Source organism: Sus scrofa, chromosome 3 (assembly GCF_000003025.6).
Source record: "Sus scrofa isolate TJ Tabasco breed Duroc chromosome 3, Sscrofa11.1, whole genome shotgun sequence".
NCBI lineage: Eukaryota > Metazoa > Chordata > Mammalia > Artiodactyla > Suidae > Sus > Sus scrofa.
The window spans coordinates 11348965-11372583 of NC_010445.4; the positions used below are offsets into that span (position 1 = coordinate 11348965).

At 56.1% G+C, this 23619-nt stretch overlaps 1 protein-coding gene across 5 annotated transcripts; it reads left to right on the top strand.

Moving 5' to 3' along the window:
* LAT2 (linker for activation of T-cells family member 2) lies at nt 4249-23136 on the top strand. Of its 5 annotated transcripts, none has more exons than XM_021085760.1 (14): nt 4585-5186; nt 7267-7873; nt 8993-9115; nt 9534-9573; nt 13598-13638; nt 13821-13881; nt 14116-14153; nt 14384-14419; nt 14501-14531; nt 15052-15110; nt 16313-16375; nt 16638-16709; nt 17119-17230; nt 22375-23136. In XM_021085760.1, exons 2-13 carry the CDS (start codon nt 7819-7821, stop codon nt 17211-17213), a joined length of 714 nt encoding a protein of 237 aa, XP_020941419.1. In that variant the 5' UTR covers nt 4585-5186; nt 7267-7818; the 3' UTR covers nt 17214-17230; nt 22375-23136.

A 23619-nucleotide genomic window follows, 5' to 3' on the forward strand; every position in this document is an offset into this window, starting at 1 on the left:
CAGTGGTGGCCTTCTCACGAGCGCCTTTGTTCTTGGCATGTAATACTGCTGTCATGTTAGATGTCCCAGGAAGCGTTTTAATACCTGCGTCTAATCCACAAGTAGCTGAATCGAGAGGAGAAGGTATGTCTTCCCCTAAATGAGCACCTAAATAAATAGGGTCATTTGCATAAAAGTTTGTACCAAGTCTGTGGATGTTCCAGAGTCGGGCATAGACACACAGTTGACAGCTGGTTTCTCTACTATTTTTGAGCTGGCTTCAGAGAAGCAAATTTTAGTGGAGTGCCAAGTGAGGCCCTTGTGTTTTTCTTTTTAGGGCCACACCCGTGGTGCATGGAGATTCCCAGGCTAATGGAATCAGAGCTACAGCTGCCGGCCTACACCACAGCCACGACAATGCCAGATCCGCCAGGGATCGAACCTTCATCCTCCCGGATGCCAGTCAGATTCGTTTCCGCTGCGCCACAGTGCAACTCCAGTGTTTGGGTTTTTAAACAGCTTCATTAGAATCTTTTCACGTCTTCCTCCAAATGTACCTGTGCTCCCCCCACCCCACCCCCCAGTCCTCTTCTCAAATTCCAAATGGCTGTTAAGGTCGTGCAGGGTCACTACCACTGTGACAGGGTTCACTCTGGAGTGACAACCTCCGTGGGACCTGGAGCGGGGGCAGCGCCATCCGGGTGCCCTGGGCCCGTGGAGGGTGAGGTCGGCGACTCTTCTGTTCAGCTGCTCCTTGTTGTCTGGTGGGACTGCCCTCCAGTGCCCTCGTGGGGAGGTGGGGAGGGTGGTGGACAGGGCACATCCCGAGCTCTGGGAAGGACCGCTTGGAGCTCACCGCAGTCCACTGTGCGTGTGACAGGTGGCTCCCTCCCCTTCTCCCCACCCTCCCCAGTCGGGGTTGGCCCAGCATGTAGGGTAGCACGTGATCCTCAAGGGTCCCCCTAGAAGGATGCTTTGTGGACAGCAGGCCCCTCTGGGCAGGCCCCTTGTACCTCCTTCAGGGGTCGGCGGGGCCCGGTCACATCTGTCCTCGGGGATGAGGAGCTTCGCTCCGTCTTTTCTGTTTTCTTGGCCACTCAACCTTGAGATGTTTGAGTTACTCTCACTTGGGCGAGGTTAACAGGCTTAGAAACACATCTAGTATCAGAGTTTTCCTTTTGGAGGTTTTTGTCGTGAAAATAAGCCAAAATAACAAAGACTGTACTTAATTACAACCTCCTGCTAATCTCTTCCCCCATCTGTAACCACACGCTAACTGTAAAATACTAAATGTACAAACCAAGGCACACTCCTTCACGGCGGCAAGCTCTTTGGTTTTCAGTTCAGGCACCAGAGAGAATCTCTTTCCTGTATCTGTTCTTTCATTCACCGTGGGGATGAGGTAAATATTAATAAAATCATTACTGCCCTGACAGCTTTACCTTTCTAGATGGGGGAGAGGGAGATCTAGGAAGCTTCTAGGTTGCCCCGAGTTTCTGTAAACCAAGATCCCTTGGAATGGGTAGAAGCTTTTCTCATATGCATTATACTCTTGAAATTAAGAGTATGCTCACTAGGGAGTTCCCGTCGTGGCTCAGCAACTGGCATCCATGAGGTCGCCGGTTCGATCCCTGGCCTCGCTCAGTGGGGTAAGGAACCAGCATTGCCGTGAGCTGTGGTGTAGCTTGCAGATGGCAGCTCGGATCCCAAGTGGCTGTGGCATAGGTGGGTGGCTGCAGCTCTGATTGGACCCCTAGCCTGGGAACCTCCATGTGCCACTGGAGCAGCCCTAAACACCAGGAAAAAAAAAAAAAAAAAAAAAAAAAAAAAAAAGGCTGACAAACCCCTTGCTGATAAGCTTGTGGGTCTTTGAGTACAGTGACTGTGGGAATTAATTCAAAATTAGCATTAACCTGAAAACTGAATATTCCATACCCTTTAGCCCAGGGGTTCCCCTCCCAGGCATGTATCCTAGGGAAATAAACGCCACACAGCATGACAGTTCATGTATGGTACACAGATGAGAGAATAAAGCCACAGGTCAGGGGAGGCAGAGGAACGGGTGGTGGTTCACGGCCAAAGCAAAGTGCCATAGATGGCTGGGGTGAGGGGCAGGAGGGCTGCCTGTTCGTATCTTGAGTGTCGAGGACGGGAGACAACTTTACAGATGGGCTGCAGTGACTTCTAGAATGTCGTATATGCTTCTCAAGTTGCATTTTTCTAAATAACCATCACTTCCTGTAGCTTTCAGGGATCTGTGACCCCAGAAGAGTCTGAGCCTTGGCACTGAGTTCTTGGAACGGCTCCTTTTCTACCTCGATACCTTGCTTCTCTGACGAGTGTGTGCACAAACCGACACTCCACTGTGAGCCCCAAAGCCAAATAGCCCTGTTGGGAGTGATGGAAACTGGAAATAGACAGTGGTGATGGTTGCACAATATTGTGAATAATTCGTGTCGCTGAGTTGCATATTATAAAATGCTGAGGGCGCAGCCAAAAGAAATGGTTAAAGTGGTGAATTTCCTGTTGATATTTATTTTGTCACAATATTTTAACGGCATAATATACCAGGAACCATTGAATTGGAAAAAAAAAAAAATGGTGTTCCCATCGTGGCTCAGTGGTAACAAACCTGCCTAGTTTCCGTAAGGACGCAGATTCAGTCGCTGGCCTCGCTCTGGTTTAAGGGTCTGGGGTTGCTGTGGCTGTGGTACAGACTGGCAGCTTCAGCTCCAATTTGACCCCTGGCCTGGGAACCACCATATGCCACAGGCAAGGCCCTAAAAAGACAAAAAAAAAAAAAAAAAAAAAAAATTCACTGGCATTTACACAGCTGGACATGAAATGTCTAGTTTTTTAAAGCTTATTTTCTAACTCACGGCTGAATGGCCTATAAGTAGAATAGAACTGGGAGAGATTTGAGAATTGCCCTGCAAGGGAGCAGGGTCATCCTTCCACTCAGGTCCAAAAGGTTGACGGGCCTGTTTCTGTGGATAGAAGACGAGCTCCAGGAGGGTCCAGGAGGTTTCCTCAGTGCTGCTGTGGATGCACCTGAGTCTTTGCCCGTGGTTGGTGGTCACTTCAACACCTGCCGTCGCTAAGAAAGGCCCATGACAGAAGCTGGCATGTGGATGAGAGCTCCGTTCCCACCAGACCCTGGAGTTTCTGTGTCTCCACGGGCAGGAAACCCCAGGCAGGCGCGTAGCTGAGAAGCGGCTGGAGACCCACTCTGGCTCGTCCTCGTGGGTGAGGAGGGTCCAGGCAGGTGGTCCCAGCCAGGACCTGAACTCATGGGTGGTGAAGAGACAACAGGCTTTGGACTCTGTGTTCACAACCAGCTTACCTCTAGGATTCTTAGTCTATGCCCTTGCCAAGGTGTCCCTGGAAAGTGTTGCCGTGGGCCTTACACGTTGCACTGCCCCATGTGGAACGAGGGAGGCAGCGTGCGTCACAGGTGCAGCTCTGCAATTCAGATAAGGTTGGCTTTAGTCCTTGTGTCACAGTTTGCCGTGGAGACAACTTCTGGCACTCTGCCCAGGGATCTCGGGTCCCTGCGCTACCCTTCTCTCCCACAGGGTGGCAGCAGAGGGCGCCCAGCCCCTGTGTTTCTGTTTCGGTTCTGGCAGGGCCTCCTGGGGGCACTTCCACTGCGGCTGGACTGCCTGGCCTGGTCTGGGACGTCCGGGCCACCCCAGGCTGGGGCTGAAAGCCCCGCCCCAGCCAAGACGGGCCCCAGAGCTCGGGAGCCCAGGCTCTGAGATGCCAGGCAGGTGGGGGTTGGGAGACCCTCATGGGGTGGCGTGCCACTAAGAGTTCAGTGGCCTTGGACAAGGTGTTTAGTGACACATAACAGGAGGCCCTGGAGAATGTGTGCTGCGTGTGGGGCACCCACCTCTCAGCACCGTTCTCACCTCTGAAGGAAGTGCCCAGGGGCTGGGCAGCAGGTGGAGAGCCTGGGGGCTGGGTCCTAACTGCCCTGCTTTCCCCCCACCCCGGCCCGGGCCTGCCGCCTGCCTGGGGCCAGCTCCACGCCTCCACGAGCCTCATCTGGAAAATGGGGGTGAGAAGGCTCCTGGGACTGAAGGAGGAGCCGGGATTGTCCTTCCTTCTATCCTCCAGCGTTGTCTCTTCACCTCAGTGGCCTCTCCATCCATCTCTCTTTGTCTCTGGCTGTTTTTTCTCTAGAGGGCCGCACCCACGGCATGTGGAAGTTCCCAGGCCAGGGGCCAGCTGGAGCTGCAGCTGCCGGCCTGCACCACAGCCACAGCAACGCCGGATCTGAGCCACATCTGCAGCCTACACCACAGCTTGTGGTAACGCTGGAACATTAACCCCCTGAGAGGGGCCAGGGTTTGAACCTGCATCCTCTTGGATACTAGTTGGGTTCTTAACCCCTTGAGCCACAATGGGAACTCCTCTGGCTCTTTGTTATTATTATTATTGTTTTTGTTTTTTGTTTTTTACCTTTTCTAGGGCCTCACCGGTGGCATATGGAGGTTTCCAGACTAGAGGTCCAACTGGAGCTGGAGCCGCCAGCCGACACCACAGCCACAGCAACGCGGGATCCTTAACCCACTGAGCGAGGCCAGGGATTGAACCCGCAACCCCGCGGTTCCTAGTCAGATTCGTTAACCACTGAGCCACGACGGGAACTCCTGGCTCTTTGTCATGTCTGGCCTGGCTTGCATCTCTCTGCGCCCATCCACCCATGTCCCATGGGTATGGGTGTGGACGTGTATTTCTGTGTTTCTGTGTTTTCAGCGTGTCTCTCTCCGTGTCTTCCCACTCTTTGTCCCTGCCTGTGCGTGATATGCAAGCAGCCCTATTTCATGCTCTTTCTCCCTGTCCCCCTCTGTCTCTTCCCCTCTGTGAGGCCTGTGTGTGTTGTGGTTGTGTGTGTGTATTTAGTGTGTGTTGTGTGTGTGTCCGTGCACGTCTCTCTCTCTGCCTGACTGCCTCCGTCTTGTTCTCTGTCTCTCTCTGTCTCCGCCTCCGTCTTGGTCTCTGTCTCTGTCTCTCTCTGTCTCTGCCTCTGTGAGAGCCGAGCCTGTCCGGCAGAGCAGCGGATGTGTGAGGGATGATTCAGTGGCTGACAGGAAGCCCGCCGCCTTGCCTGCTGCCCGCCAGTGTCTGTGGCGTTGGCATCGGCTCGGGCAGGTGTGTGGGCTCAGGATGAGGTGGCCGCAGTGAGGAGCGCCTGCTCTCAGGTAAGCCTTTCCCAGGGGTGCCTGGAGCCTGGCCCCAAGGCAGGGGTCCTGAGCTGTCCCCAGACACCCCACAGGGGATGGGAGTGGCCTCGCTGGCCGAGCAGGAGCACTTGGCTGCCGGCTGGGGGTGGGGGTGGGGGCTGGGAAGAAGCCAGGCCGCCCGGCACCCCCTGCCTTGGCCCCGGCACTGTCCTGGCACCCCTGGCTAGGGGGCCCTCACCCCAGACCCTGCAGCACTAGAGGTGCAGCTATTTCTGGGGCTCCGGCTACTCTCCTGCCCCCATTTTCCCCAGCCCAGCCCGCACAGCCCTGGGGAGCCCCAGGGCAGCCGCTCCCCGGGGCAGGCCTGTGAGCCTGAGTTTCTTCATCTGTATAATGGGACTGGAGCTGCCCTGCCACAGGGCTATGGGAGGTCGGGTGAGACGCTACAGACGGGCAGGCCCAGGTCCTGCCCTGGGCCAGGGAGAAGCGGCTGTCCCGGCCGTCCCGAGCCCCAGCCAGCTCGCTCCTGTGCGGCTGGAGGAACTACAGGCCCTGGGCTGCTCGTGGTGGCCGCTCTGTTCACCATCCCCCACCCCTGCCCCAGAACAAGGGCTGCCGTCCGGGCCCCTGCACCTGCCGCTGGAGCGTAAAGAGCCTCCATTGGAGTCCTCCTGGCCTCATCGGAAGGCCAAGGTCATTTGGGAAAATGGAGCAGAGCCCCGCGGATAAAGCCTTCTCAGGGCTTGGGCCGGACCTCTGGCTCCCCGCTTAGCCCCCAGAGCCTGCCCTTCGGCCCTAGGGGTCCCAGGTTCCCCTTCTCCAGCATGAGGAGGGCTGGGAGGCCGGGCAGGAGGGCCACCAAGGCGCCTTGGGGACGGGAGGTGGGTGCTGAGGCTCGCTCAGCCCAGCCCCGAGAGCTTTTCCGCCATCGGCTTGTTGCAAACCTTGTTCATATGAAAACTGCCCACTTCCCTTTCTGCTATTTTGGCCCCGCAGGCCACGGGCTGAGGGCCTCCCCTCCCCACCCCACCCAGCCCTGCCGGCCCCTAGGGGCCCTCCTGCGGCTGCGAGGCCTGGCTCTGCTGGGGCCCAGCCCCTCCGCCTCCCTGTCCCCCGCCCACCTGCTCTCAGACCTGGATGGGAAAGGAGGAAAGCGAACAGATTGATTCCGTCTGGGGGGCAGCCACAGAGGTTTTCCTCAAACGAGTGTCTTTTAAAAAATATTGTGTACATCTTTAAAACGTCCTGTAAGGAAGGATTCACGTAGCAGAGTGTAGGCCCGGGCGTCAGCCCACCCTGGGAGCGGATGCCGGCTCTGACCGCTCAGCTGTGTGACCTCAGAAGGAGTACTCACCTCTCTGGGCTTCCCTCTCCTCCCTCGGAAGGCAGGAGCTGGCGTCTCCGAGGTGATGCTCTGCCTGTCTTGGACAACTGGGGGGCTGGGCAAAGGCCACACTCTCTTCAGATCCCAGCCCCTCCCAGGGTCCCCGCACAACGCCCCCCGCCCCCGTGTTGGACAGTTGTTGAGGGGGCTTAGACCTGCAGATCTTGGGGACCAGGCAAGGCAGGTTTCAGGTAGGGTTGCCTCATACTGTTCACTGCAGGCCGTCCAGCCAGCTCTGGCCCCAACAGGCTGCGGCTGCCGCTTTCCATCCTTTGGGGACCGTGGTGCTGGCAAGTCATGGTGGTCCCAGCCAACTGTGCCCCACTAGCCTGCTCTAGCACCTGGCAGGCGTCAGTTCAGTGCTGGGCCTCACACGACCAACCTGAGGGTTGAAAGTCATTTCCCCGGTTTAACAGAGGGGCAACCGGAAGCCGGGGATGCTGGGCCAGAATTGGAAACCTTATGCCCCGCTCCCTTCCCTCACGCACGGCCAGGGGTAGAAATGGGCTTGGGCTGGGGGCACCCCGAAGTGTGCGTCTTGTCCCAGGCAAGGCGGCTTTCTGACGGGCGGGGTCCTCTGGGAGGGAGGGTGGCAGAGGTCAGCAGCCCAAGTCCTGGGGCCTCAACCCCCAGGACAAGGGTGTGGACTTGCTCTGGGGTCTTAAGCGAAATCCGGGAGTGGCCAGGGCTGGACCCTCCCCCTGGCTCTTGCAGGGAGCATCTGTGCGACAGCCTCTCCCCGTGTGTCTCTGCCTGAATCTCCTCGGGGGCAGAAAGTCTCTGTCTTGACCAAAGGATGGAAATGCCAAAGGTGGGAGCTCGAGGGACCCGTCCAAGCAGCTGGAAATAAGACACTGGGCAACGTCTCTTCTGAGCCAGGCCAGACATGCTCGTCCTCCCAACAATGGTTTGAGGAAACACAGGCTTGATCCCCATTTTATAGAGGAGGAAACTGAGGCCAAGAGACTCTGAGGCAGGGGCAGGGGTCCCCACTCCAAGGCCAGGTGCTCGCAACCTCACGCTCTGGCGGGGGCGGGGAGCAGACCCCCCAAGTCGAGGGAGGGAGGAGGGTGTGTGGGCTCAGAGGGCGGTGATCAGGCTCCGAGAGGAGGGGGGCCGAGATCCACTCGGCCACCATCCTGGGCTGACCAGGTCATCTTTCTCTCCTGTGGGGGCCGCCAGGTCACGAGGTTTGGAAATTCTCGTGTTCCAGCTGACTCATTCGGTGTTTGGGGGAAGGAGAGGTGGCTTCTCCATGTCGCAATCATGCGTAGAGAATCCTCCTTGTCATCCCGGCCACAGGGATCCAGGAGGCCGAGTGGTGAGGGCCCAGGGGGCGCAGTGCGGGCCTCGGGGGAGCCCGGAGCAGGAGGTGGGCAGTGCAAAGCTCGGCTCTCCCCAGGCCTCGCCTTCCCCAGCTGTGAAGTGGGGAGAGGCCCTCCGGCCACGTGGCCGAGACGGGAGGAGCAGGTGTGCGGAGCGGACCCTCGGCGGCGTGGCTCCATGTGCCCACCACCGGGCACGGCCCCCTCCAGACCCCCACTGCCCTCGGCTCTGTCCCTGGCCACTGCCAGGGGGCTGAGCCTCTAGAGTTGCAACAATTCTCCTTGGAAGGCCCCTCCAGAGGGCCGTACTCGCAGGCCCCTGGCCCTCCTGTGTGGTTGTCTGTGGCTTCGCTGAGGCCTGACAGTCACAGCATGGCCCCAAGACCAGCCACTGACCAAGAAGTGGCCTCTTAGCCCACCTCCCACCACCAGACAGCAAGGCCCCTCTGCCCCTTCCCCTCAGGCCCGCCGCCTCCTCCTCCTCCGAGAAGCCTTCCTGACCTCCCCCCTCCTCCCAGCTCCCGGGAGGAGGAGTCTGGGCAGATGGGTGTTTTAGGAATGGAGATCCCAGCCCCAGCTTCCGCGGGAGGCCGTGGATGGGAGCGGAGAAGAAGCCTAGGGTGGGTGGGGGTAGGGGGGTTCCTGGGCAGGAGTCACAAACTCCGAGCTTGTGGAGTTTGCAGGAAGCAATAGGATGCAGTGGGTGGAGCCAGTGTTGGATCCGGAGGCTGGAGTTCAAATCCCGTCCTTCCCCTTAGCAGCTGAGGGATCTTGGCTTCCGCTTCTGTTTGTGAAATGGAGCAGGGCTCTCCCTCAAACGGCATTTGTGTGCACCAAGCAAAGGCGTGTGTGGGAGTGTGCACACACGTGTGGTGCAGTCTGACGGGTCTCCAGAACCTTCCAGCACTTACCAAGTGTTGATGATGGCCCTGGGGGTACTGGGTGCCGGTCTGGGGTCAGATGGGGGAACAGGGCTGGCTCTGTTCCTGCCTGGTTCTGGAACAAGGAGGGAGGGTGACACTGCGCTCAGCCGCGGGGTTGTCAGAGGACAGTGGGGGTCAGAAACCTGGGGTCCCCCCCACAACAACCCCAGCTCAAGCACCCTCATGTTGCAGCCCTGCAGGTAGAGTGGCCAGGAGTGGACATGGGCCCAGAGACAGAGCTGCTGTGGCCGGGGGCGGCCCTGCTGCTGCTGGTGGGGGCCGCGGCCGGCCTGTGTGTCCGCTGTTCCCGCCCAGGTAAAAAAGGCAGGGGTCGGTGGGCAGGAGGGAGGGGAGGGGTACCCAGACCTGGCTGCCATCAGAAGGGGCAGCCGGATAAGGCTCAAGAGGCAGAAGGGAAACCCAGGGGCCCAACCCCTAAATTGCCTGAAGGCAGTGGGTCTGGCTCACTCTGGGCTTTGGTTCTGTTGGGTCAAGGGCCTGTGTCTCGGGCAGACAAATGGAATAAGGGAAGGGAGGCTGGGGGGCACAACACAGCGCCAGCCTTCATGCTCTGCTCTCCTACATAAGTGGTCAGGTGGCCCCGGTGATGGGCGGTTCAGCCCCCGCATCCGGACTGAGGCCACAGGGCACGGGGCAGACAAGAAGAGGGGGGCTCGGACCTCACTTTCCACCTGACGCGGGGATGCTTGCTAATCTGGTCCTGTTCTTGCAGGTGCAAAGAGGTCTGAGAAAATCTATGAGCAGAGGAGCCTGTGAGTGTCTCAGTGTCCCCAGCCCAGTGACTCTGCACCCCCCGGGTGAGGGTGTCCCCGCCCCCCACCCTCATCCCTTCACTCACCCCTCCTCCATGCCAGGTAGTTAGGGGAGGACAAGGGGTGATCAGGGGTGCCCCGCCCCTGCCCAAGCCTGGTCCGGGAGGGCTTTGGGCAGAGGGCATGTCACACCCCAGAGAGCCCAGGAGCATCTCTGGAAACCCCCGCTGCGACCCCAGCCCAGGGGAGCCTGCTGTGCCAGTGCGGGGGGCTGACAGAGGAATCGTGCCTTCCTGGCACAGTGGGGGCCAGAGACGGGCCGCTGTGTCCAAGAGTCCCCAGGAAAACGCTTAAAGGACCTCAGAGGAGGATGTAGGCATGTCCTTTGGGGGATGAAGGAAGGCCAGACCTAGGAGGTCGGAAGCACTTTTAAAGAGATGGGGGGGACGGAGCGATTAAGGATTTGGTGTTGTAACTGCTGTGGCTTTGGTTCAATCCCAAGCCTGGGAACTTCCACACGCTGTGGGTGCGGTCAAAAACTAAAAAAAAAAAAGAGAAGAAGGGGATAGGGGATATTCCAGAGAGAGAGACACGGGGACGAGTGGGGGCAGCTGCCGACATGCGGCCAGGGTAGCCCTGACTTGGGGGTGAGATGGCAGGTGCGAGTGTGTCTTGAGGAAGGTGAGCTGCCTTGGGAGGAAGGAGGCCGTTGACTGTGAGGAGAGGCCTTGGGCCTTTGTCCTGAGGGCCAAGGGGAGCGGCAGGAGAGCTGGAAGCTGGGTGGAGCTGGACATCACATAGGGTCACTGGCCCCAGGCAGAGTGGCAGGACCCAGGTGGCATGGAGTTCTAGGCACCTTGGGGACAGGCTGGCGGCTCTGTGAGCCCTGGGAGGGTCAGCAGTGCTGGGCGCTGCAGATCAGCTTGGGGGGGGGGCGGGGTGATCCAAGAATAACCCCCCGCCACCGGCCAGGAGGGCAGTGGCGTCCTTGCAATGCCTGGCGGAGGATTCCGAGACCCCGGTCACACACGTGCACAGGCCTGCACGCCCACTCACACCCACAGGCTCCCCAGGCGCCTGCTCATGCGTGCACTTCTCACACGCAGAGCATTTGCTTGCACGCCTGGGCAGGCACTCACATACAAATTCACACACACACACACACCCTCTCTCATTTCCTTTTGCAACTGAAAAACCACAATGAGATTTGAAAAGAGAATTTTCCCATCCATGCTCACCCCTGGGGCCAGGGCTGGACCTTCCCAGGCTTTGGGGGCCACTTGGTCCTCTGGATCACCAGCCCACAACCTCCACCAGGGGTGGGCTGGGCTCCCCTGGTGCCCCCTCCCCCCGCTCCCCTGCCCCAAGGTGAGCGCCCCAATCTCTCCCTTCTCCCCTCCTCCCTTAGTCCCTGCCCACCGCAGACCCCAATTAATCTTAGAACTGTAGACAGTCAGAGCCACAAGTTAAAGCTCGTTACGTGTGAGGCAGGAAAACCGGGCTTGAGTGGGAGGAAGTGGGAGGAAGTGGGAGGGGAGACTTGGACTCTCCCCCGCCTTACTTGGGTTTAGTCTTCCCCACCCGTGGGTGCCAGGCCTAGTTCCCGCACCCCTTCCTCTGGGAAGCCATGCCTGACTGACTCTCTTCTATGGCTTTAGGGCATCCTTCCTAAATCACATCACCCTGACCCCCAGCCCCCAGGAGCTTCTGGAAGGCTGGCCAGGTCCCCATTCTGGTCCAGAGGAGGAGCCCAAAATGTTTTAACGATTATCTCATCTCCTCCACTATCCTTAGGGATGGTTTTTGTTCTCAAGGGCACTTCATGGCCCAGAATGGCAGCTAGAGCTCCAGCCCTCATCTCCGCATTCCATGGAGAAGTAAGAATGTAGGAGGACAAAAGGATGTACCTCAGTTGGCAGTGCCTCCTTTAAGGAGCTTTTCTGAAAGTCCCAACAACTGTGGCTTGCATTTCATTAACGAGAGTTTTGTTAGTGGTCACACCTAGAGGCAAGGGAGGCCAGGAAATGCAGTCTTTTTAAAAATATTAAGGTAACATTTTTTTTTCTTTATCTTTTGAGGGCTGCACCTGCGGCATATGGAGGTTCCCAGGCTAGGGGTCTAATTGGAGCTGTAGCCGCCAGGCCTACACACAGCCACAGCAACATGGAATCCTTAACCCACTGAGCGAGGCCAAGGATCGAACCCGCAACCTCATGGTTCCTAGTGGGATGCGTTTCCACTGCACCACGACGGGAACTCCAGATAGCCCTGGTTTATAACTTTACATGTTTCATGTGTACATTATGTAGAAACTAATCTCACTAACGAAACTTTAGTTTCCATCTGTCGCCATGCGGCTGGTCCCCTTTACCCATTTTCCCCTCCCCTCCCGCTCTGGTGACCAGTACTCTGTTCTCTGTATCTACATGTTTTTGTTTTGTTTTGTTCATTTATCTTTGGTTTGTTTGCTTTTTATAATCCGCATATAAGTGAATTTTTCTTTCTCCATCTGTCTGACTTAGCCTAATACCCTCAAGGTCCATCCATGCTACAAATGGCAAGATTTCATCTTTTTTGTGGCTCGGTATTCCATTATGCATATGTACCACATCTTTAGCCATTCATCTGTTGATAGGCACTCAGGGTGTTTCCATATCTTGGCTATTATAAATAATATGGCAGTGAAAACAGGGGTGCATATCTCTTTTCAAATTAATGATCTCATATTCTTTAGCTAAATAGCCAAAAGTGGCACGGCTGGATGACATGGCAGTTCTATTCTTAGTTTTTTTAACGAATCTCCATACTGTGTTCCATAGTGGCTACAATTTACATTCCCACCAGCAGTGTGGAAATTTCGCTTTTCTCCACATCCTCACCAACACTTGTTGTTTATTGCCTGTTTTGTTTGTTTTGTCTCTTTAGGGCCACACCGCTGGCATATGGAAGTTTCCAGGCTAGGGGCCAAATCAGAGCTGCAGCTGGCAGCCTACGCCACAGCCACCGCAATGCGGGATCTGAGCCACATCTCTGAACTGCACTGCAGCTCACAGCAACGCCCAATACTTAACCCACTGAGCAAGGCCAGGGATTGAACCCGCATCCTCATGGTTCCTAGTTGGATTCATTTCCGCTGCACCACAGCGGGAACTCTGGGAAATACATTCTTTTAGATGAGCATGTGGCTGTTTAAATAAAAATGAGGGTTCTGGGAGTTTCTGTCGTGGCGAAGCAGAAACAATCCAACAAGGAACCATGAAGTTGTAGGTTTGATCCCTGGCCTTGCTCAGTGGGTTAAGGATCCGGCGTTGCGGTGTGTTGTGGTGTAGGTGGCAGACGAGGCTCAGATCTGGCGTTGCTGTGGGTCTGTTGTAGGAAGGTGGCTACAGCTCCGATTAGTCCCCCAGCCTGGGAACCTCCATATGCCACAGATGCAACTCTAAAAAGCAAAAAAAAAAAAAAAAAAAATTTCAGGGTTTTATTTCAAAGGAATAAAGAAGCGCTGGGGATGCTTTTAGATACTAAGCTGTGTCTGCTAAGCCTTGAAGTTGCCTCCCCAGTTATTGGGGAGGAAACGGTGTGTTTGAACACCTCAAGAGGGCTGTGCTCGCTAAGGGATGTTAAATGCTCCTGGGGTGGTAGGTGGTGGCCACAGCCTCTCTGTTGCTCCTGGCTGAAGTCACTGCCGTGTTCCTGAGCAGCTGCCCCAGCTCCCTGCCCACAGACCCTCTTGATCATCTCCAGGGGTCCTGGGGAGGCTGTGTGGGGGTGTGGGTCTGGCTGGCAGCTGGCTCCAGCCCAGGACCCTGTGAGAAGTGTGGGCTTTCAGTGGGCAGGCCAGGGAACATTCTAGAGAACAGGGGCACTGGGAAGCACTGGGTCTGAGTGCTAGAGGGCTCACTCCCCTGGCTACTCCCCTCCTCACTCTCACCCTGGTCTGTCTGTCCTCCACTGTCCTGTCTCTCTGTCCCCCAGGGCTGTGAGAGGCAAGGCCATGGCTCAGAACAGCTCCTTGTGTTTTTAGGGAGAATCAGCAGAGCTTTGCAGTGGCCCGGACCTACACCTGTGAGTCCCCAGCAGAAGGGTTTGGGGCCTGGGCTTGGGGTTGGGTGTGTCCCTATCAAAGTCCCTTTTGTCCCCATTGTTCTGAGGCTGTGGCCAGGCCTGATCTGGGGGATGATGGGGTGAGGAGGCTGTGCTGGCCGTCTGGCCTGGGAGCCTAGCCAACACCCCCTCATCCTTTGCAGTGGTCAGGGAGGCCTGGCCAGAGCCCCTGATGGACACGGCCTCCAATGTGACATCAACAAGGTAGGCACGAGTCCCCTGTCCCAGCCCCACAGGAGGCAATGAGGAGGGCCCTGGGGTCTGCACCTGACTGAGCCCAGGCCAAGACCATGCTCCTTCCTCGGCCCTCAGAGCCCCAGTTCTGATTCTGAGGGTCCCACCAGGGGACTGTGGGGCTGGCTGAGACCTCCAGACCCCCAGAAACACTGGGGCCTCCTCCCAGCCCCTCCTCATCCCCTGCCCTCACCCCCTGTGCAGGAAGGACAAGCTGCTGCAGTTCTCCCCCAGCCTTGAGGGTGAGTGACCTGGGACACGGGGGTGGGAGCAGGGCCAGGTGGGGCTGAGACAGGTGAATATCTGGTGGGACAGGTACTGAGCAAGAGGCATTCCCAGGGAGATGGGCTGAGGGGCTGGCCTGGGGGGTGGAGCGAAGGTGCGAAGATGGGAAACGCCTGGGAAAGGCCGGCGCTAGGAGGGGGCGGGGCTTGGGAGCAGCCTGAGCCAATGGGCGGGGCCTTTCTTCCAGATCCCGACTCCTCCAGGTACCAGTACTTCAGCAAAGGTAGGGGGGCTCCGGGGAGGAGGGGGCTGCCCTGGGGGCCCCGAGCCCGAGCCCAGGCCTAATTCTCGCCTCCTCCCGCAGGAAGCAGACCCAGATCAGATGCAGTCTACATGTGAGCGGCCTTCTCCGGGCCCTGGCCACCTCCTCCCCGCTCTCGCCCGCCCCTGCCCTTGTGTGAGAGCCGCCTCCAGCCCTGGAAGCCGCTGGCTCAGGCGGGCTTTTTGTAGCGTTGTTTCCTTTCAGGTGGTCATGGCTTTGTGGGGACAGGGATAAGGACGGGGCCCTGTTCTGGGGAGGGGTCGTCTGGGGGCTCCTTATGCTGCATCACCCAGTCAGAGACGAGTTACTTGGAACCTCAGGGAGGAGGGGCCCCCAAGACGTGTCGTCTCGCGGTTGGGCAAATGGAGGCCCAGGGCAGGAGGCCACTTGCCTAAGGTCACACGGTGAGGTGGCTGGAGCCGGGCGGCCACCTCCTCGGTCCAAGGGAGGCTCGGGGGCCTGGGAAGCAGGATGGAAGGATTTGGGGAGACCCTAGGCCGAGCCCCCATGGGCTCCTGGGGGAGTGACGGCTGGAGAGGCCCTGGCCTCACTGCCTCCTCAGGGAGCGCTGTGTGTGTGTGTTTTCTTGCCAGAGACCCCTTGGCGACCGAGGATTATTACAACTGGGGGCAGTCCCAGAAGCCCTCGGAAGGTGAGGCGGAGGAGGAGGAAGGGGAGAGGGAGGAGGTGGCTTGGAAGCTCAGCTTCAGAAGCCACACCTCCGGGGCGGGGCCAGACGTGGGCGGGAGGACGCGGAGGGGGAGGCGGGGCCTGGGCGCGGAAGGAAGGAGGAGCCGGGAAGCTGAGCGGCGGGAGCCAAGGTCCCGAGGAGGGAAGGGAAGGGTGGAGGCAGGGGTAGGACGCGGTGGGGGGGGAGCCAGGGCCGGGGCAGGGGGCGGCCTGGGCCCCTTGTTATCCAGGAACCCCCTCACGGCTGGGCACATGTGGGACCTTGAGGAAAGCCCTGGGCGGGGCAGCCTTGCTGACTGACGCGGAGCCCTGCAGGCTCTGGGAATGTGGAAGCCTAGGCTCTTAACACCTTTGCTCTTCAGAAGGAGAAACTGAGACCTGAGGGTGGGCAGGGCCTCAGGCCGGGGTCCTGCCTGGCCCAGGCTGGGGGCGGGGGGAGGCAGGTCCTCTTCTCCCCGGACTTCCTCTCCCTGGCCAGGCTTCTAAACTGGGGAGAAGCACTCACTTCTCAGAGTCCCTTTGACACAGGTAGACGCTGGATGGGGTGGTGTGTAGAGGTCAGCTTCTATGTTGGGGGGCAACGCTGGGGTACCAGGCTCTGACATGTCACAACCAACCTAGGATCCTCAGCCCACCCCTCTGGCTTAAGGGTCCTGCCTCTGGACCAGCTTAGGCCCAGTTCCTGTTTCTCCTGGGCCCGCAGTGGCTCTCCCTGCCCCTCTTTGTCCAATAAAGATGGGCCTCCTGCCTCCAGTCCTGGGCTTGACTGCGCCCTGCTCCCTAATCTCTCCTCCCCAGGGCACTCAGGGGTGACCTTGAAAGGCCAAAGGAGCCCAGGGTGGAGGCTCCTGGAGCCAGACCAGTGCCCATTAAGAAGCTCGTTCAGGAGTTCCTGCTGTGGTGTAGCAGGTTAAGGATCTGGCTTTGCTACAGCTGTGGTGTAGGTCACAGCTGAGGCTCAGATTCAATCCCTGGCCCGGGAACTTCCATCTGCTGCAGGCTGAAGGGCAGCCGAGAAAAAAAAAAAACAAAAAAACAGAAGCTTGTCCAAGAGAATGGCCCTGGGGGACCCAGAGGACCTGGGGCTTGGTGAGAAAGAGGAAGGGAGAAAGGGCCAGGCCTGTCAGCAGGGCTGACCAGTATCCTGCACCCTCTCCCCGGCAGATGACGATGACACCAATTCCTATGAGAATGTGCTCATCTGTAAGCCACCGAAAATCGAATCAGGTGAGGCTGCCTGCTAGGGAGCTGGAAAGGGAGGCTGGCCTCCTTGGCTGGGCCCATCCGCACGGTTCACCACTGGGATCCCAGGAGGAGGCCCCAGCGGTCCTGGGCAAGCGGGAACACACTCGGGGTCCTTCTCTCCCCCGAGAGGGGTGCCCAGAGAGGATAGGAGCTGCCCCTGTGGAGGGGTGGCCGTGGCACCTCATTGGCCGAAGGCCATGGTGGCTGTCCCTCTGCCAGCCCCTCTCTGGTGTTCTCTCTGCAGGGGACGAGGGGTCTGAGGATTATCAGAACTCGGCATCCATCCAGCAGTGGCGGGAGTCCAAGAGAGTCGTGGGTATGTGGCCAGGGGCCCGGTGCTTGGAGGGGCCTGGCCTGGGATGGACAGGTGGGGCCCAGAGGTGGGGGCTGGAAGGGGCTCTTAGGGCACCTGGCCTGCATGGGCGCCCCTCAGCCAGTCCAGCTGATTCCACTTGAAGCTTTTGGCCCATCAGCAGCTGCAGGGAGTTGAACCATGCCAGGGCCCCGTGAGCAGGCCCGTGGCCTCCTGAGGTTGGGGCCTCCTGGCCAGCTGCTTGGATGGAGTCACACTCGCCCTGCTCCCAGGGCAGGACAAATCCCACCGAGGCGGGACAGACAACAGGCCATCCGGCGTAGCCTTTCCCAGGGGCTGCTTTGTGGCGTCTGCGGGAGCAGGGTGGGTGTGTCCGGGTGAGTCACCTCACCATCCACCCGCTGGTCCGCAGAGCCTGTCACGAGGGAAGCACCACCCTCCCCGGGAGGAAGCCCAGACGAGGAGCCCGATTACGTGAACGGCGACGTGGCGGCCACCAAAGCCTAAGGCACACCTGGAGGAAGGTACAGTCCAGCTGGTGGGCTGCACAGGCTCAGAGTCTGCATTGCAAGGGAGCAGCCAAGAGCTGGAGGAGCCAGGGTGGGGCCGTGGGGCAGCACCCACAGCTGCTGAAATAGGGTGGCTCCTTGGGCGCTAGGCTTCCGGAGCAGTCCCCACCCACCCTGCCCTCCCTCTCCTGTGGCTGGGGCGGGGGGTGACGTGACAGAGCCACGGCAGACACAAGGTCTCAGGCCCGGGGGCATCAGGCAGGGCAGGCTGGTGAGTCGTGGGGTGAGGGGGTCGGCTCCGGATGGGGCTCTGCAAGCTTGGTGAGTGACTTAACCACCCAAGACCTATCCCCTTGCCTGCATCATGGAGCTGCTGGGACCTGCGTCTTGGGGAAGACACCACACAGAAAGCAGGACCCAGTAGGACTTGCCCTGTTGGACTCGGGGACAGGATGGGGGCAGGATTGGGTGTGAGGGTGCCGAGTGCTCACACACAGCATCTCCTGGCACTCCCAAAGGCACAGAGCAGGCAGGCCACCTGCCGAGGTCACACTTAGAGTGAGTGGAGGAGGGGACGGACACCCAAATGCTCAGATGTTGGAGGCCTGGGCCCTTCGAGAACCAGCTACAGGATCAGCTGCAAGAGTTTGAGCCCATTGTGCAGAACCTGCCGTTTTTTTCATTCACCTAATACCGAGCATGACCTGGCAAGTCCTGCCTTAAAGGCTGGGGACACGGTAATAAACAGAATACTCACAAATCCCTGTCCACCCAGAACTGCCATTGTGGGAGTTCCCGTTGCGGCTCAGTGGTAATGAACCTGACTAGTATCCATGAGGATGTGGGTTTGATCCCTGCCTTTGCTCAGTGTTAAAGGGTCTGACATTGTTGTGGCTGTGGCTGGCAGCTGTGGCTCTGACTCGACCCCTAGCCTGGGAACCTCCATATGCTGTGGGTGTGGGTGGCCCTAAAAAACAAAAAGAACTTCTATTCTGGTGGGGGAGAGATAACAGCTAACCAGTCTGAAGATAACAGAAAGGAAGCGCAGCTTATCAGGCGATGGTAGGAGGTGGGAGGAACGTGGGTTGGGGAAGTGGTGCTGCGATTTAAGCAGGGAGGCAGCCTTTGGGAGCTCCCCTCCTCACCCCTCTGGGGGAAGGACACCCAGGCGGAGGGGCTGGCAAAGGCCCCGCAGGGGTGGGGGGAGGTGGGCAGGGCCGGCAGAGGTCATGGGGTGCGTGCGGCAGGGGAAGGCCCGGAAGAGGAGAGGGACTTGGTGTTGCTAAAGGGTCACTGGCTGAATGACATGAGTACATGGAACACGGAGGGGGCAGGGAGGCCCACACGTCCAGGCAAGAATCGAGGGAGGCGGTGGTGGCCCAGGGCGATGCTGAAAGTTCTGTGATGCGCTGGTGGAGGGTGCCAGGCCCGGGGAGGAGGTGAAGAGATAGGCCTGCAGGGGTTTGCCGCTCACTGTGGGCAGTGGAGGCCTGCGAGGCTACAGGCCGACTTAGGTTTGTGGGCAAGGCTGGTTCATTTCTGGGCCTGTTAGGTTTGGAGGGGCCCTGCAGGAGGAAGCAGGAAATGGGCCGTTAGAGATCTGTGCCTGGATTCGGGGAGAGGGCAGGGGTGGAGAGCTTATACAGCTGCTTCAAAAAAATTATTTCATTGAAATAGTGACATGTAGTTGATTTACAATGTTAGTTTCTGCTGTAAAGTGCTTCATATGTATATAGAAATAATTGATATACATAGGTGGTACTTCGCATTCTTTTCCGCTGTGGTTTATCACAGCACACTGAAGAGTGCTCCCTGTGCCGTTCGGTAGGACCTTGCTGTTTATCCATTCTATAGGTAACAGGTTGCATCTGCTAATCGCAAACTCCCAGTCCTTCTCTCTTCAACCCCTACTCCCCCCCAGCCATAAGTCAGGTCTCTGTCTGTATTTCTGTTTCATAGATAAGCGCGTTTGTGTCATACTTTAGATTCCACATATTAGTGACATCGTGTGGTATTTGTAAAATAATCTCTAGGTCCCTTATGTTGTGGCGAATGGCATTATTTTGTTCTTTTTTATGACCGATTAGTTTTCCATTGTGTGTATCTACCATGTCGTCTTAATCCGTTCACTGTTGATGGACATTTAGGTTGTTTCCACGTCTTGGCTGTTGTGAATAGTGCTGCTATGAACATAGGGGCGCGTATTGTCTTTTTGAATTAGAATTTTCTTGGGATATATGCCCAGGAGTGGGATTTCTGGATCACATGGTAATTCTATTTTTAGTTTTCTGAGGAACCTCCACACTGTTTTCCATAGTGGCTGCACCAATTTACATTCCCATCAACAGTGCAGGAGCGTTCCCTCCCACCTTTTTTTTTTTTTCCTCTTTTTAGGGCCGTACCTGTGGCATATGGAGGTTCCAGGCTAGGGGTCTAATTGGACCTGTAGCCACCGGCCTACGCCACAGCCACAGCAATGCGGGATCCGAGCCACGTCTTCGACATACACCACAGCTCAGGGCAACGCTGGATCCTTAACCCACTGAGCGAGGCCAGGGATTGAACCCACCACCTCGTGGTTCCTAGTTGGATTCATTAACCACTGAGCCACGATGGGAACTCTGGAAGCATTCTTTTTGACACATCCTCTCCAGCATTTGTTATTTACAGATTTTTTTTTCTGATTTTTTTTTTTTTTTTTTTTTTGGCTGCACCTGTGGCATGGAGAAGTTCCCAGGCGAGGGACTGAACCCATGCCACAGCAGATACTTGAGCTACAACTGTGACAACATGGATCCTTAACCCACTGAGCCACCAGGGAACTCCCCTTTCTGACTCTTTTATTTGTAGATTTTTAAATAATGGCCATTCTGACCAGTGTGAGGTCACACATCGTTTTAGTTTTGATTTGCGATTTTCTAACTGTTGGCCATGATGAGCATCTTTTTGTGTGCCTGTTGGCCATGTGTATGTCTTCTTTGGAGCAATGTCTATTTGGATCTTCTGCCCATGTTTTGAGTGGATTGTTTTTTTTTTTATTATTGCATTGTATGAACTGGTTGTCTATTTTGGAAATTAAGCCCTTGTCAGTTGCATCACTAACAAATATTTTCTCGCAGGCCATAGGTTGTCTTTTTGCTATTTATGGTTTCCCTTGCTGTGCAAAAGCTTGTAAGTTTAAGTTCTTTTGTTCATTTTTGCTTTTATTTCTGTTGCTTTGAGAGGCTAAGAAAACACTGCTATGATTTATGCCAGAGAATGTTTTGCCTGTGTTCTCTTCGAGAAGTATTATAGTCTTGTACCTTGTATTTAAGTCTTTAAGCAACTTTTGAGTTTATTTTTGTGCAGGATGTGAGGGTGTGTTCTAGTTTCACTGATTTCCATGTAGCTGCCCAGCTCCCCCAACACCACTTGCTAAAAAGACTGTCTTCTCCATTGTATGTGTTTGCCTCCCTTGTCAAAGATTGACCATAGGGGTATAGATTTTGTTCTGCGCTATCCTGTTCCATTGATCCATGCCTGTTTTTGTACTGATACCACACTCTTTGGATTACTGTAGCTTTGTAGTACTATTGAAGTCTGGGAAGGTTACGTCACCTACTTTGTTCTTTTTCCTCAGGAGTGTTTTGGCAATTCTGGGTCTTTTATGGTTCCATATAAATTTTGCAGTTATTCTAGTTCTGTGAAAAATGGCATGGGTAATTTGATAGGGATTGCATCAAATCTGTAGATTGCTTTGTGCAGCATGGCCATTTTTAATAATATGTTCTTCCAATCCAAGAGCATGGGCTATCTTTCTATTTTTTGGAATCATCTTCAATTTCCTTTATTAATGTCTTATAGCTCTCAGCATATAAGTCTTTCACCTCCTTGGTCAGGTTTATTCCTAAGCATGCGATTTTAAAAGGGATTTTTAAAAATTTGACTTTTTACTTATATATTTACATATTTTTTAGGGCTGTATCTGTGGCACATGGAGGTTCCTAGGCTAGGGGTCAAACTGAGCTGTAGCTGCTGGCCTACACCACAGCTCACAGCAATGCTGGATCCTTAACCCACTGAGCGAGGCCAGGGATTGAACCTGTAACCTCATGGGTACTAGTCAGATTCATTTCCACTGAACCACAATGGGAACTCCTAAAAGGGATTTTTTTTTTTTTTTTTAAAGTCTTTTTGCCTTTTCTAGGGCTGCTCCTGCAGCATATGGAGGTTCCCAGGCTAGGGGTTGAATCAGAGCTATAGCCACCGGCCTACACCACAGCCACTGCAACGAGGGATCCGAGCCGCATCTGCAACCTACACCACAGCTCACGGCAACACCGGATCCTTAACCCACTGAGCAAGGCCAGGGATCAACCTGCAACCTCATGGTTCCTAGTCGGATTCATTAACCACTGAGCCACGATGGGAACTCCATTTTTTTTAATTTAATTTTTTATTTTTTAACTTTTTCTGGTATCTCATTGTTAGCATAAAGAAATGCAACTTACATCTGTATGCTTATCTTGTATATTCTGCTATCTTGGTGAATTTGTCACTTCCAATGGTTTTTGTGTAGTCTTTAGGGTTTTTTATACATAATATGTCATCTATGCAGCTTTTTGAGATGAAAGAAATTAGAGTATGTTGCACGCTGACAAATGACATGAGAGGTTCAAGGCTATGGCTGTGTGAAATTTACACCCTGGATCCCACACAGAGAAGGGTCTGAATACCACAGGTTGGCGTCCACACCGGCGGCCTGATCCCTGTGCTCTAGTAGGTCGAAGTGCAAGGCCAAAGGCAGAGTGAAATTAGGGCCTGATACCCTGGGTCAGGGTCAGGTCCCTTCTCGGGTGTAAGGGAGAGGACGTGGTTTGATGGTCCCGGTTACAGGACACATGCCAGCAAAGGCCACTGCCACCATGCAGAGGGCATTTCTGCACCCAAGGCAGGTCCAAGCAACCCAGACCTCGGCCAGGACCAATGAGCAGTCAGGGTTTCCAAAAAAAAGCAGCTCTTGGAGTATGCTTAAGGCTGCTCGAAGGGCGTGTTCTACACTCCTTGGACCTGCCCATCACTGTGCATCCTCCTCTGACCGGGGCCGGTCACTCAGGGGCTGAGGCGACAGTGTTGGGCCAGGCACACCTCTTCATTAACCCTTTGCCTCTTCTTTGAAGGAGCCCAGGAACCATTTATCATCACCCCCCCAGGATCCCTTCTCCAGAGCTGCTCAACTTCTAGACTCTCCCCAGCTGTTCCTGGAGGACCACCCATCAGGCCACCGGGCACCCAGCCCAGGAGCAGACACTTGCCCAGGAATGGCCCTCTGACCGGCTCCCGTGGGCGGGGCAGGAGCCTGGCACCCAGGGCAGCTGCCACGGTGGTATGATGCCCAGGACTTTAGGCGGTAGCATCTCCTTAACCACACTTAAAATGTACTACATGGGTGTTTATGTCCTTTTTTGCTTTGGATCTTGATCCCAAAATTGCTTACTAATGTCAGTTGCTGGGATTTTTTCGTGATGGATAAGCTTGCACAGTTAACTTATAGAGGTGGGACTGTATGTAACGCTCTGCGCCTCTGGGCAGAGGTCTGTGTCTATCTGGTCTCCTACAAGCATTACAGGTACTAAACGTCAGCAGTTAGGGGAGTCCTGTGTGCCCTTCTTTGTTGACTGATTTCGAGACGCGGCCCTGAGCCATCCTGACGACCCTTGGATGGGAGCGTCTGCTGTGGACGGAGAGCGTGTCGGTTCTGGAGAAAGGCAGGCAGACCCGAGTGGCCCTGAGTGACGTCACCTGGATGCCCTAAATCCTCAGCTGATGGGGCAGAAACGTGACTGTCTCATGTGAAGGGCAGGGGCCCACGTCAGAAACACGAGTCAAAATGCCTCATCCAACCAAAAATGTCTCAATAAACTGTTCCAGTTTAAGAGCAGTGACCCTCCTGTCTCTTCCTCCTGCTTTGTGCAGAACCTTCTAGGAGAATGAAGGTCAGGCCTCTTACAGAACCGGACCCAGAGGCCAGGAGAGAGGGCTGGGGACAGAACTTGGTCCCTGGGTCCAGCCCTCGTTCCAGATGTTGCATCAATACTATTTTTCCCCCCTTTTGTCTGTTTAGGGCCGTACCCATGGCATACAGAGGTGCCCAGGCTAGGGGTTGAATGGGAGCTACAGTTTCGGGCCTGTGGCACAGCAACACAGGATCCGAGCCTCATCTGCAACCTCCACCACAGCTCCCGGCAATGCCAGATCCTTAACCCCCTGAGCAAGGCCAGGGGTTGAACCCACAATCTCATGGTTCCCAGCCGGATTTGTTAACCACTGAGCCACAACGGGAATTCCTCAAAACCGATTTCCCCTAAGAAGGTGTTAATGCTGCACGTTGGGAAATTAGGAGAGACACCCAGAACTCAGCTGCT